The following is a 14,082-nucleotide window of genomic DNA, read 5'->3' on the forward strand; positions in this document are numbered from 1 at the left end:
GGCAGTGGCTTGATGGTGTCCTCAAATGTGTGGTCTGTTGCTTTCACTAATTCCACTTCATCTGTCGCAATGCAAGCTGGATCCGCTCCATTCTCTTTGATCTTTAACATAAAGACACTATAAGATGAGTGTGCATCATTAGTGCCACAGAAAGTCGCCCCCAGTCTCGACAGCCTGGCCTCCATTTTTCAATTAAAGTTGCTTTACAATCAAATAGCCCAGCACAGTTAGGAAAAGGCTGCATTGATTAGTGTACAAATTAACACAAGAAAGAAATCATTCTCCCTCCATAAGCTAATTTGCCGTCCTCGGTTCTCCTAAATAAGTCCCTCCGACAGACTTTTTATACACAGACCCTCCACTGCCTCAGTAAATCCTGTAGATTTAATAACCATAATTGCAATAAATTCGGTAAACATTTAGATTGAATGCAATAACTGTGTCATTTACTCCAGTAGGTTGCTTTAAACGTAATTTAATAAAAGGGCAAAGGACCCTCCACATAGGCTAGTCACTAATCCTTGGTGATCCATGCGTACACATTAGGCTGAAGCATCTTGGGACGAAAATAGACAACAATTGATCTAGATTTCCTAGAAAATATCTGATCGCCGTGGCTTGTTGTTTAGAGAGACTTCACTTGGCGGAGCCTAATTATGTTTGTATTGCTACTCCATCTCAGGTCATTTGTGTTGGGTCCACTGGGTCTTAACGTAGGCCTATTATCATTCAAAGCCTTAAAGGTGTACCACAACATTTATCTGTTTAGTTCTTAGTCTTAGAGATGAGATAGACAGTTGCGGCATGTTTGTGTGTGGCATTTTAACACAAAAAGCTTGCGTATTGTATATAAACCACCCGCAATGCTGTTTTCTAAAGGGTTAGTTCACCCAAAAATGAAAATTAGCCCATGATTTACTCACCCTCAAGTCATCCTAGGTGTATATGACATTCTTCTTTCAGACGAGTACAGTCGGAGTTCTATTAACAAAACAAATTTCCTGGCTCTTCCCAGCTTTATAATGGTAGAGAAATGTGAGTTCTGTTTTGAAGTCCATAAAAGTGCATGTCCATCATAAAAGTGCTCCACACGGCTCCGGGGGGTTAATAAATGCCTTTTGAAGTGAAGTGATGTGTTTGTGAAAGAAAAATATCCATAGTTAAAATTTTAGGTTGAGTTGCTTATAACATGCATTTGAAAAAGCAACATGCATCAAACATCCAAACATGAGAAGCATTTGGTCATGTTTAATCAAAGCGTTTTAATATGTTTATTCAGCTCACCAATAGTATGATGTTTATAGCTATAACGATTTCCACATGTATTTCCGTGAATGACGTGTGCTATCGTACTTCTGCGGCATATACTTGGAGTACCCTGCGCGAGAGCGCCCTCCAGCTTGCGGAGCAGCGTTAACTACTGATCACAGCCATGCTGCACTGAAAAGCTGCGCATGCAATTATCGCAGCCTCTGCCAGATCGTGTGCGATTTTATTGCGATTTATCATGCAACCCTATTGCCCTATCCCCGAGAGGCGTCACAGCTTGCAGTACTCCTGTACATCGCGTTTGGGGTCACTCTTTTGTCGACTTCTGTACGGTTCTCTGCCGAAAGCTAGTTATTTTAGTTTTATAAAGTTTTAAATATGGATATTTTTCTACACAAACGCATTACTTCACTTCAGAAGGTCTTTATTAACCCAGAAAGCCACGTGGAGCCCTTTTATGATGGATAGATGCACTTTTAAGGACTTTAAAAAAGAACTTGCCATTCACTGATATTATAAAGCTTGGAAGAGCCCGGACATTTTTAATATATCTCCGACTGTATAAATCTGAAAGAAGAATGTCATATACACCTAGGATGACTTGAGGGTAAATCATGGGCTTATTTTCATTTTTGGATAAACTAACCCTTTAAAGGGATAGTTCACTTTAAAATGAAACTTCTGTCATCCTTTACTCACCATTCAACAGTTAACTGGAGCTATTGACTTCCATAGTAGGGAAAAAAAAATACTATGGAAGTTAATGGCTCCAGTTAACTGTTTGGTTACTGACATTCATCAAAATATCTTCCCTTATGTTCAGCTGAAGAAAGAAATTCATACAGGTTTGAAACGACTTGAGGGTGAGTAAAGGATGACAGAATTTTCATTTTAAAGTGAATTATCCCTTTAATTGCACTGTAAAGTAGTAGTTTACTCAAATTACAATTCTGTCATAATTTTCTCACCCTTATGTTATTCCAGACCTGAAAAAATGTTGGACCCCATTGATTTTCATTATATGGGAGAAAAACACTGCCATTTTTCAAAATATCTTCTTTTGTGTTCCAAAGAAATAAATGATGATTTTCATTTTGGGGCAAACTACCCCTTCAATTAGCATTTCAATAAAATCTTTAGGGCAAACATGTCCTTACTATGTAAATTAGCACATTATAGTGCAGTAAAGACAATCACATTTCTGCCATTTTAAAAAGCTTTTTAGATTTTATTTACAGTCTTTATTTTTATTTTGGGGATGCATTTGCACACTTACCTGATTTGTGCAATTATTTGAGTGATTTGGGTGCTACAGTTGCACAGAAAGCGTGAGCAAATAAATAACATTGTCAACAGGCACAATTCATTTTTAGTAAATTCATTTTAAACAGCATTCTTTAATGCTTTAACATCTCAATAAATGTATAAGACGGTACAGAATAGGAAAGTGGCCATAACTATTGCAAGCACTGCCTCATTTCCAGAGATTTGCTGGTGGCATTTACGCAGTGAAAAGTTTACTCCCACTCTTTAATGCGAGAATGAAGATCCCTCATCTTTATATACAACCGCCACTAAAACCATTTCATCTGAAACAGTTCAGAACATAATGTCAGCCCACTCCATATATCTGGAGCTCATTACAGGGGAAAAAAGGTTTGCAGTAATTAATTATCCTGCTAATTGGGCCCTCAGCAGTATTATTGTCTGTGTCTGCACTGCTTATTTAGTGTACAAACGAGACCTGCTGTATGATTGTTTCTCTGGTTTTAGGAGACTCATACGCCTAGCTATTAGTACAATGACTATCATTCAGCTTACTGACACTGAGAGCTCAGTCCAGTACTGAAAAGCCTTTATCAGAGAGTTCATTTTTGGATATCTTTATATCTTTGTTTGCATCTGTGCATGTGTATTGGTCTATGTTCTTTGTCTGCCAAACCTATTTTTTTTTAATACTGTAGGTCTAGAGTAGGGTTCCACAAATCTTACCCTGGAGGGCCAATGCGTTGCAGAGTTTAGCTCCAACCCTGATTAAACAAACCCACCTGTGATTTTTTTTGAGGATCCTGAACATAAATATCCATAATAAAGGCTAGATGTCTTACGGCGGAGTCACCATCATCATCACCGGCGGCCATCTTGTCATAGGCAAGCTTTCTGTCGGGCTCTGTGGAACCTGATGTAAGATGAGGGATCTGTATGAACATAAATACTCTTATCTCGCTGAAATCTTGACGGATTTACAAATGGTTTGGTTTCTTACAAACGTTATTAACATGGCTACAAATCTGGATGCTTTAAAGGCCGAAAAAAAAGAAAAACGAGCGGCTGGAGGCGTATATCGAGAATGACGAGTGCGCACAAAGTGGTGACGTCCTCAAGCATGGAGAAGAAAACGCTACCCTAAATAAAGCATAGAATAGCTATCAATCAGATTCACCTAATACATATATGATCCAGAATCAGATCCAGAGGCTGAAATAAATTGAACAGGGGAAGCAACAACAGCAGGACGTCCGTCTCTGTGGTATGTACTGTATTTAGTGGCCTGTCAACATTTGTGTGTGTTTACTCGCAGTTTATGAGGACATGATTCGGTTTATGGACTATTGTATGCGACTAAACCTTAGCAGTATCAAGAAAAACGGTTTTGCACGTCAGACTAGTGTAACGTTATACATGATGTTGTACCGCTTCCCGTCATTTCTGAGTTCAAATGCAGCGCTGCCTTCCCGGAATGCTGTACTGAAGCGTTGAAGTCGCTTGATGTCACCCATAGGAATAAAGTGGAGTGCGGTGCGACATACAGTATTGTTCAAAATAATAGCAGTACAATGTGACTAACCAGAATAATCAAGGTTTTTCGTATATTTTTTTATTGCTACGTGGCAAACAAGTTACCAGTAGGTTCAGTAGATTCTCAGAAAACAAATGAGACCCAGCATTCATGATATGCACGCTCTTAAGGCTGTGCAATTGGGCAATTAGTTGAAAGGGGTGTGTTCAAAAAAATAGCAGTGTGGCATTCAATCACTGAGGTCATCAATTTTGTGAAGAAACAGGTGTGAATCAGGTGGCCCCTATTTAAGGATGAAGCCAACACTTGTTGAACATGCATTTGAAAGCTAAGGAAAATGGGTCGTTCAAGACATTGTTCAGAAGAACAGCGTACTTTGATTAAAAAGTTGATTAGAGAGGGGAAAACCTATAAAGAGGTGCAAAAAATGATAGGCTGTTCAGCTAAAATGATCTCCAATGCCTTAAAATGGAGAGCAAAACCAGAGAGACGTGGAAGAAAATGGAAGACAACCATCAAAATGGATAGAAGAATAACCAGAATGGCAAAGGCTCAGCCAATGATCACCTCCAGGATGATCAAAGACAGTCTGGAGTTACCTGTAAGTACTGTGACAGTTAGAAGACGTCTGTGTGAAGCTAATCTATTTTCAAGAATCCCCCGCAAAGTCCCTCTGTTAAAAAAAAGGCATGTGCAGAAGAGGTTACAATTTGCCAAAGAACACATCAACTGGCCTAAAGAGAAATGGAGGAACATTTTGTGGACTGATGAGAGTAAAATTGTTCTTTTTGGGTCCAAGGGCCACAGGCAGTTTGTGAGACGACCCCCAAACTCTGAATTCAAGCCACAGTACACAGTGAAGACAGTGAAGCATGGAGGTGCAAGCATCATGATATGGGCATGTTTCTCCTACTATGGTGTTGGGCCTATTTATCGCATACCAGGGATCATGGATCAGTTTGCATATGTTAAAATACTTGAAGAGGTCATGTTGCCCTATGCTGAAGAGGACATGCCCTTGAAACGGTTGTTTCAACAAGACAATGACCAAAAACACACTAGTAAACGGGCAAAGTCTTGGTTCCAAACCAACAAAATTAATGTTATGGAGTGGCCAGCCCAATCTCCAGACCTTAATCCAATTGAGAACTTGTGGGGTGATATCAAAAATGCTGTTTCTGAAGCAAAACCAAGAAATGTGAATGAATTGTGGAATGTTGTTAAAGAATCATGGAGTGGAATAACAGCTGAGAGGTGCCACAAGTTGGTTGACTCCATGCCACACAGATGTCAAGCAGTTTTAAAAAACTGTGGTCATACAACTAAATATTAGTTTAGTGATTCACAGGATTGCTAAATCCCAGAAAAAAAAAAAAAAAATGTTTGTACAAAATAGTTTTGAGTTTGTACAGTCAAAGGTAGACTCTGCTATTTTTTTGAACACACCCCTTTCAACTAATTCAACTAATTGCCCAATTGCACAGCCTTAAGAGCGTGCATATCATGAATGCTGGGTCTTGTTTGTTTTCTGACAATCTACTGAACCTACTGGTAACTTGTTTGCCACGTAGCAATAAAAAATATACTAAAAACCTTGATTATTCTGGTTAGTCACATTGTACTGCTATTATTTTGAACAAGACTGTATATATATATATATATATATATATATATATATATATATATATATATATATATATATATATATATATATATATATATATATATATATATATATATATATATATATATAATATTTGCACAGTTTTAGTAGCCTTTAGATTTAACATAAATACCTTGTGTGTGTACATATTCATTGCACCTATCTGTTCTGTTCAATGTTATTTTCATATTGAAGTTCATGGTTATAATTATTCATAAGTATGTAGTGGCATAACTACATCTCTGACGTTTATAACAAACGAAACAGTTTGAGAATCGGTTGAAATTTGAGCAAGTTATGGTTATTTAAAAGTACATGCACCATTAAAACGCACTGTTACGAGTGAGCGAGCTGCCTGTGACAAGATGGCCGCTGGTTGCGGACAGGGACCTCCATTGGCCAACAGCGCGTACGAGACATCTAGCCTTTGTTATGGATATCTATGATCCTGAAGACATTGATTAGCCTGTTCAGGTGTGTTTGATTAGGGTTAGAGCTAAATTCTGCAGGAAAGTGGATCTTGTCGGCCAGATTTGAGGATCTCTGGCCTAGAGCATTGAGCGCTGATTGACAATGCCATCTAGTTACGCCAGGCAGAAAGGCAAAGGCTTAGAAATACAAAAAGAATATACTTTAAAGAATGTATTAATATCAAAATAAAAAGAGATAGTTCACCTAAAAATTTTAATTAGTCCATGATTTACAGTCATCCTAGGTGTATATGATATTCTTTTTTCAGACGAATAAAATCGGGCCCCTCGTTTTTTTGTCCATTAAAGTGCATTTGTCCATCATATAAGTGCTCCACGCGGCTCCTGGGGTTAATAAAGGCCCGCTGAAGTGAAGCGATGCGTTTGTGAAAGACGAGTATCCATATTTAAAACTTTACAAACTGTAATCTCTAACTTACTCTAGCTGTCGAATGCAGGTTCAGGAGAGACTGGCGTTCCAGCAGAGTACGCTCCGGTGGGAATATGCTAGTTCTTGCAAGAACCAAGTTTTGTTTTGCTCTATCCTCGGCTCTTCCGTATTCGTCACCGGAACTTACACTACACCTGTGTTCTACGTCATACAGTCACACATACATAACGCCAGTATGTAGTGAACACCCATATGATAGGTAGCGGAAGTTAGAGATTACAGTTTGTAAAGTTTTAAATATGGATGTTTTTTTTCTTACACAAACGCATCACTTTGCTTCAGAAGGGCTTTATTAACCTCCTGGAGCTGATGCCTTTGTGTTTATCTTGGCAGATACATACTAGATACATACTATTTACATTGACAGGATGCACCAAGTGTAAATAGCAACTAGATTCTATTTGCACTAAGTGAAAATAGCATGTTTTCTTAGCGATAATTGCTATTTACACTAAGTGAAAATATTCTATTTACACCATATAAAAGTAACAGTTCTTTGCAATATGTGTAAATAGTAATTAGATGCTATTTATTGGATTTTATATGATTTTTTGGGCAGATACATACTATTTGCACGTCAGTATTGCTATACATTAACAGGAAGGATGCAATAATAACATAGTGTAAATGATTATATTTATTAAAATTATTAAATGGATGCTGTCTTAATGGGAAAAAAACACCCACCCCTTTACCCTACCCAATAAATAGGCCTACTTTTAATATTATAAAATATTGTGTTAGGCACTTATTTATTTACACTTTTAGAAAATGTTCTGAATTTTTTTTTGAAAGTAAATGCCTTTCCGATGTGATGTGTGATAGGAAAAAGGAGAAGAGCGAACTCTGCAAAAGGCAGATTGGAACCCGAGTTGATTGCATCAAAACTTAGGTTTCAATGAGCCTTACGCTCCACTGACTACACCACTGAAGACATATAAATATGCATGTCTTTTGTAAACTTGGTCCAGCCAGTGTCCAGCCAGGCATTGTTGGGCGGAGCTAGTGTAAATATCGCTTGCCAACAAGGTGTGCTATTTTAAACTTGGTTTAAATAGACACTGCATTTAAGGAATGTGGCTGCTTTTATAGTAAAAATAAATAAATAAATCAGTGCTGAGAATTCAGAAATTAGTGAATTGAGAAAAAAAGTTCTCAATTCCCTTTTGCCATATAGGCAGGGAAACATCAACACCCATAATGCACTGGGCATGTTGCCATTTAAAGCCACTCCCACCAGTCTGCTATGACTACACTTACCATAGTCAAAAACCACCTTCCTTTTGTAGGAAATGCTTCTTAGCAAACTTTTAGTCATAATGATGTACACTTGTAGTGTTTCCGGGTGCAAGAATTCAAAGAGTAAACATTTAGCGGGAGTCAATTATTTCCGGTTTCCAGTAAAGGATCCAATGCGTTGGAGGCAGGTGCTAAAGCTTACAAAGCATCGTAAATACAGAGAGAACACCGCAACAAAATCTGAAAAACATCTGTGTTTGTAGTCAACATTTCAAATTGGATGACCACGAACAGTGTTTTTGACCAAACGTAGAAGCTACTGTTCTGTCAGTTCCAGCAAACCCCTGAAACAAAACAACAAATAAACATACATTTCCTAATCCAGGTAACACAGAGAACAAGGAAACATTGTTAATTTAGGCTACTACTGACATTGGAACAACATTGTGAAAATTGGCAGCGTTTTTAATGTTTACTCCTGTGATAAAAAAATGTACACCGTGTAAACAGCTCTGAATTATTTTGCAGTCTTTCTTTATTGTAGTCTTTATTTATGCCCAACACTGTGTGCTAGTGAGATGTGTGAGAAGTTTTTTTGCTATAAAAATAAACTATTTTAAGTGTGTGCATTATTGTAACTTTTATTTCTCTTGCACAGCCAGCAAGCATGGCAGATCTTCAGAACATCTCCAGTGCTAAAACAGAGCTACAGCCTGAATCCATCTCTGATATTGGTGTGCTGGCATCCAAGAAAGAAGCTCCAGCTGACTACTATGTTGTGAGTTTGCAGTTGGCAAAAATATACATTATATGATTTAGAACCTACAATCTCAAAATAGGAATGTGAATATGAAATTTAAGTATTTAAATAATAATCAAATGTAATCTGGGATGCAGAGACATCTGGGAATGTCCTTTTAATTTTTTGTTTTTACTGTTTATTTAAAAATTACCATATTTTACTTATTTGATCACTTATTATACTGAACTGTATAATAATTGTCTTGTTAAAAATAATATGAATCTTTGCAGTAAATTAAACAGTAATCAATCTTTTTGTACTTCCAAAAGCAACATTTTATAGTATTATTGTGCAATAAAAAGTTTTTTTAGTTTTTTTATTGTAGCAGAATCATAGAAAAAGAAAAAGTACGCAGAAACATACCCTTATACCTGTGTGTGTGTGTGTGTGTGTGTGTGTGTGTGTGTGTGTGTGTGTGTGTGTGTGTGTGTGTGTGTGTGTGTGTGTGTGTGTGTGTGTGTGCGTGCGTGCGTGCGTGCGTGTGTGTGTGTAATTATTTATTTTTTTTACATTGTAAGGTAACTAACATTTAACAGATCTTAGAGTGTGTTGTGGTTTTGGATATTCAAAGGGTTAGTTCACCCAATAATGAAAATTCTCTCATTAATTACTTACCCTAAGGTCATTTGACACACCCCAAAAGCTTGCACAGTTCTATAGCTTGTCCTGGGTCAACATTTCATTCCGTAGTGTTAGGCAGTTTTGATTTATATGATGTTTAGTGTTGATGATATCTTTATTTTACATTATGCTTCTGCTTACATATGTTATCGCTTGTTTCTGCTTCTTTTTCGTCTGTGTTTTGATACAGAGATTACCGTAATTCCTCAAATAAAGACCGGGGCCTTTTTAGTTTTTAGGCGCAGGCCTGTATTTCTAATTCCATCTGTTTAAAATATAACTGCTTAAAGTAAACCATTTTCAATTTAAAGTGATCGTTCCAGTGGACAAATATCATTGATTTATTTAAGAAACATTTGCAAAAATATCACCATACAACAACATTTTTTGTAACTCCGCGCGCAGCTCCGCATCCGAAGATGAACAAGTTCTCTGCAAATCTAGCCGAAAATGACGTCTCATCACACAAGCACCCAGTTTGCACATTAGGTGCTTATACTTACTGAATGAGCCTACAAAAGCAGAAATAAGCCATTTTAAATAAAGATCCAGGTTTAATCAAATAAATAAGTAAATCACGACACTAAAGGTTAGTGAAATTAGGAAATATTTAAAAGATCGTTAATTTAGTGCATATTTTGTTCTCATGTCACAAGTAGGCTAATAATATCAAGCCAAGGTTTATTGAGTTTTACACGATTCTTTTGTGGTGTGGTTTTTGTTGAAATGTACAAAAATAAATATCATCACCTGTGTACATTAGCCCACTTCTTCTCGATGCTTTTCCCTGTTGGTTTATAGAACAATTACTCCGAGTCGCCCTCTGTTGTTTCAAAGAATAGCACAAGGGCGAGCGCGTCAAGTATAAACGCCTCGTCCGTTTGGGGAGGAGCGCACGCAGTCAGCGGAGGCTCGTGCCGTGGAGACAGGCGAAAGTATAAACAAGGCGTGAGACGCGGCGCCGCGCGGAGCTGAGCTTCGAGGCTTGTGTGCAACCACCTTTAAGACGAGATAAAAGAGACAAGAGGCTAATATTAGGTGTGTCATAATCAGCTCCCTAGTTCAGTAGTCAGGGCACTGATCAGGACATACCGGTAAGTCAATGGACTGACTCCCTGATCAGTGCGCTGACTACTGAACTAGGGAGCTGATTAAGATGCACGCATTGTGAATATTGATGTTTGTAGCCTGCCTGACACGGCATTTTCACAGATGTCGCATTGGGGCGCGTGGCATCAGGATGGTTTCACTCCATCTTGATGTGGGTCAGCCGTCACGGCTCAACCCTGAACATTACGATGAACTTGAATGCACATTAAATTAACGGCATTTAGGAGATTATCCACACCTTTTCCCCCTGCCTTTATTTGAGACCGGCCTCTATTTGTTTGTGCTGACCACGCCCCCGGCCACTATCAAAGGCCCGATGTTTAATTGACTACAGGCTTTTATTTGAGGAAATACGGTATGTATTCTTTCAGAATATGCATAATAGCCCCCAGAAAGCTAATACAGAAACCTGGAAAATTCTGTCAATAAAGGGGAGTTTTAGTAGCTACAAGTATTAAGCAGTTAAATGTCAAAATAATTGATATCGTACACTAGAGTTGTGCGAGGTGGGAGTAAATTAAGCGCAGTCTGCTGTGAGGTCACAATCATGTTGCATTGTGGTCTATGGATCTCCCTGAAGTGTACATGAGTAGACTCTCTCCCTTTGTCAAAATCGAGGGGTGGAGGGTCTGTCCAAATAAACTTACCTTCCCCTTTTGATGAAGTCGAATGCACTCCACAGTTGCGGTAGGGATTCTCCCGAGGTGAATTGCTTTGCGAGTGTCTAAAAGTGGAGTTAAATGCAGCCAAGTATTGTCATAGGTTAATTTGTTTGGTAAAGCCTAGTTAAGTTGATAGTTGTGCTCTGTGACTGGGTGTCTTTTGTTTGCCATGCCATCTAGTTTGTCTGCCCTTTATCTTCAGTTCATTCAAGCCCTCAGGTTTCCATTATCCTATATCAGGCATTTTTCAGTGTTAATTGGTAAGTTCTTGTTTTTTTGTGGTTAATATTCTGGATAGTTCGTCATAAATACATCTGCATTCAGTTTCCAACTCGAGCCGTATTATACTGTGTAAAATGACAGTTTTACAAAAAATTAAATATTTAAAAAGTAGAAATTGTGTTTTTATTTCCTTCCCTTCCCTAAAGGCACAAACATTATTTATTGACAAGGTTTGGTTTATTTCGTCTCTTCCTCTGGCCGGCTCTGAGCTGTGAATCCTTATATCCTGAGGATAGATTTTAACAACTCTTTCAGATGAGGCCTCCAACAGAGTTTGGCACCAGTGCCCTGTGTTTGTTTAGGACTCAGATGGCACTAACACAAGGGTGGCTGGTTCTCCAGCGCTTCTGCAACTCTCAGCAATCCCAGAGCGCTGAGAGGGGAAACTAGGACAACAGTATCAATGGCCTCTAGGAAAATGTTTGTGTGTTTGTGTGTGTGTGTGTGTGTGTGTGTGTGTGTGTGTGTGTGTGTGTGTGTGTGTGTGTGTGTGTGTGTGTGTGTGTGTGTGTGTGTGTGTGTGTGTGTATCTGTTGTGTATGTGGGTGTGCCTCAAAAAGACTGAGAAAAGAACCAGGGCGGAAAGAGAGTGGGGAAGTTTTGTGAATAAAACAAAGCACAAAGCAAACACTGTATAAAACAACCCTGCGTTAAGCTTACGGGCAGCTTGAGTTCTTCCTCTCCACTTTCCTCTTCTCCCTCCGTTTTCTTTCTTCTCTCTCTCACTTCCCGCCCCACCCACCAGTCCCCCAACTGTTGCCGTCTCCGGCGGGTTGTCTGTGGGTTGGCACGGTGCTGGGGCTCTGCCCACTGGCACTGAGGATCCGGTGTACGCCACATGGCACCACCGTGTTCTCAGAGGCCCTGTTCCGCTTGGCCTTTCCCTCCGTCACACACAGCAGGATGCAACTGTTACACTTTGTTTGCACAAACAAACACATTTATTTATTAACAACCTTACAACAAAATATATAAGACAATTGAAAGATTTGATATTTAGTAGCTAGTTTTCTTAAAGCTTTGACTGTATTAAACTCTGATTATCAACCGTCATTTAACAGCTTTCAAACAAACAGATTTAAACAAAAACTGATAGCCCATACGGAAATGTAATATATGTCTATATATGAAATATCAATATATGCGATATATGTGATATATAAAGTAAAAACATATATGAAACATATTAGAAATTGGAACAATTCCATATATTGACATATAAATGTATCCCATATATTATATATGTTAATGTATGTATAATGCATATTTTGACATATAGGTCTCATAATGAAATATCCTAATATGCTCATATAGAGTAAAAACATAAATGCACATATATGCACAGCATCAGAAATTCCATATATTGACATATATCTTTAGTTCACATATTATATATGTTTAAATTATATATGTGACAAATCATTATCACTGTCAAATTTCGTAGACTCTTAAAATCTATACTATGTATAAAACAAATAAAATTTAAAATATAAAATATTTATAATGTTACTTATTGTCAGGCGAGGCAAGAGATGAAGGACTCAAGGGTGCAGAGGTCAATGGGCTTTTTATTAGACTTCAAAAATAAACAATCGAAACAATCAAACCCCTTCATGCTTGTAACTGGCTCGCCTTAGTTTTTATACAATAAAAAATCCTCAAAAAAACGGGAATTCACTTTTGCCAATAGTTTGTGTTCAAACTAACTGTAAGATTCTCAATGAGGGAGTAAAAATAAATTGTATCTATTTAACCACTGAATGAGATAACATAGTAACAATTAGCACATGGATGGAAATCCAAGACAGCATTGTGAATATCAAAGCTCAACACTATAAGTAAACAAATAAACAGTAAATCAATTCCAAACCCAAAATACCAGTGATACACAAACAAAAAACAGTACCAAACAATTCAAAATGGCGTAAAGGGAAAAGGATATACAGTCTGCAATGCAAGTCTCTTATATGAGTGTTGTAGAAGTCCCAGTCCCAGCAGGCAATGAAGATATACAATCCTAAATCCTAGATTAGGCACTGGCACAATCCAACACAGGTCAGAAGTAGGTATCAGTGCACTCAAGCCCCATAACAGAGTCCTCTGCGAGCTTCTCTGCAAACTTCCAAACACTATGAATTAACATTTTTATGGTACATAAAAATGTGCATTTGAACAAGATTGTAAAGCATTAGAATGTACAATTCACTTAACTCTCGAACACAATGTGATTCCAGGCATTTTCACACATGCTCCATTGCCATGCCTCTCCTCTATGCTACTCGTAACCTTAAAACCACTTCCTCCATTTGTTGCCCTCTAGAGGACAGGATGAAAAATGTCACCCATGTACCAGAGTAACCGTTACATGCTAGAACAAAACATGAAAGTACACGCCTTGCCTAATGATGAGCACAAGCCGCATGCTAAACAAACAACCCTAAACACATGGACAAAAGAGTGTATACTGCCCAAGCAAAACTAGATGCTCACACGAGACCAAGCGAATGCTCAAACTGTACACTTACAACGGGGAGAAAAACACACATGGAGCTTTTAATGGCCGAAGCCTGAACCAAAACCAAATTATGAAATGCCAAGATTCAAACACCACTATATTAATCCATATAAAATCCTATACAAGCATACTTAATGTTTGCATATATTATGTTTAAATAAACTTACATGTATAAATTTGACATATATTGTTTACATA

At 38.0% G+C, this 14,082-nt stretch overlaps 1 protein-coding gene across 1 annotated transcript in view; it reads left to right on the top strand.

The window, feature by feature from the left end:
* mvb12bb (multivesicular body subunit 12Bb) overlaps positions 1 to 14,082 on the top strand; it is a 160,698-nt gene that overhangs the window by 911 nt on the left and 145,705 nt on the right. Inside the window, exon 2 of the mRNA XM_067412592.1 lies at positions 8,551 to 8,670. Within this exon, the coding sequence (XP_067268693.1) occupies positions 8,560 to 8,670 (111 nt within the window). The 5' untranslated portion in view covers positions 8,551 to 8,559. The remainder of the gene's footprint in view (positions 1 to 8,550; positions 8,671 to 14,082) is intronic.

The sequence above is a fragment of the Pseudorasbora parva genome, chromosome 13 (genome assembly GCF_024679245.1).
Source record: "Pseudorasbora parva isolate DD20220531a chromosome 13, ASM2467924v1, whole genome shotgun sequence".
NCBI classification, from domain to species: Eukaryota; Metazoa; Chordata; class Actinopteri; order Cypriniformes; family Gobionidae; genus Pseudorasbora; species Pseudorasbora parva.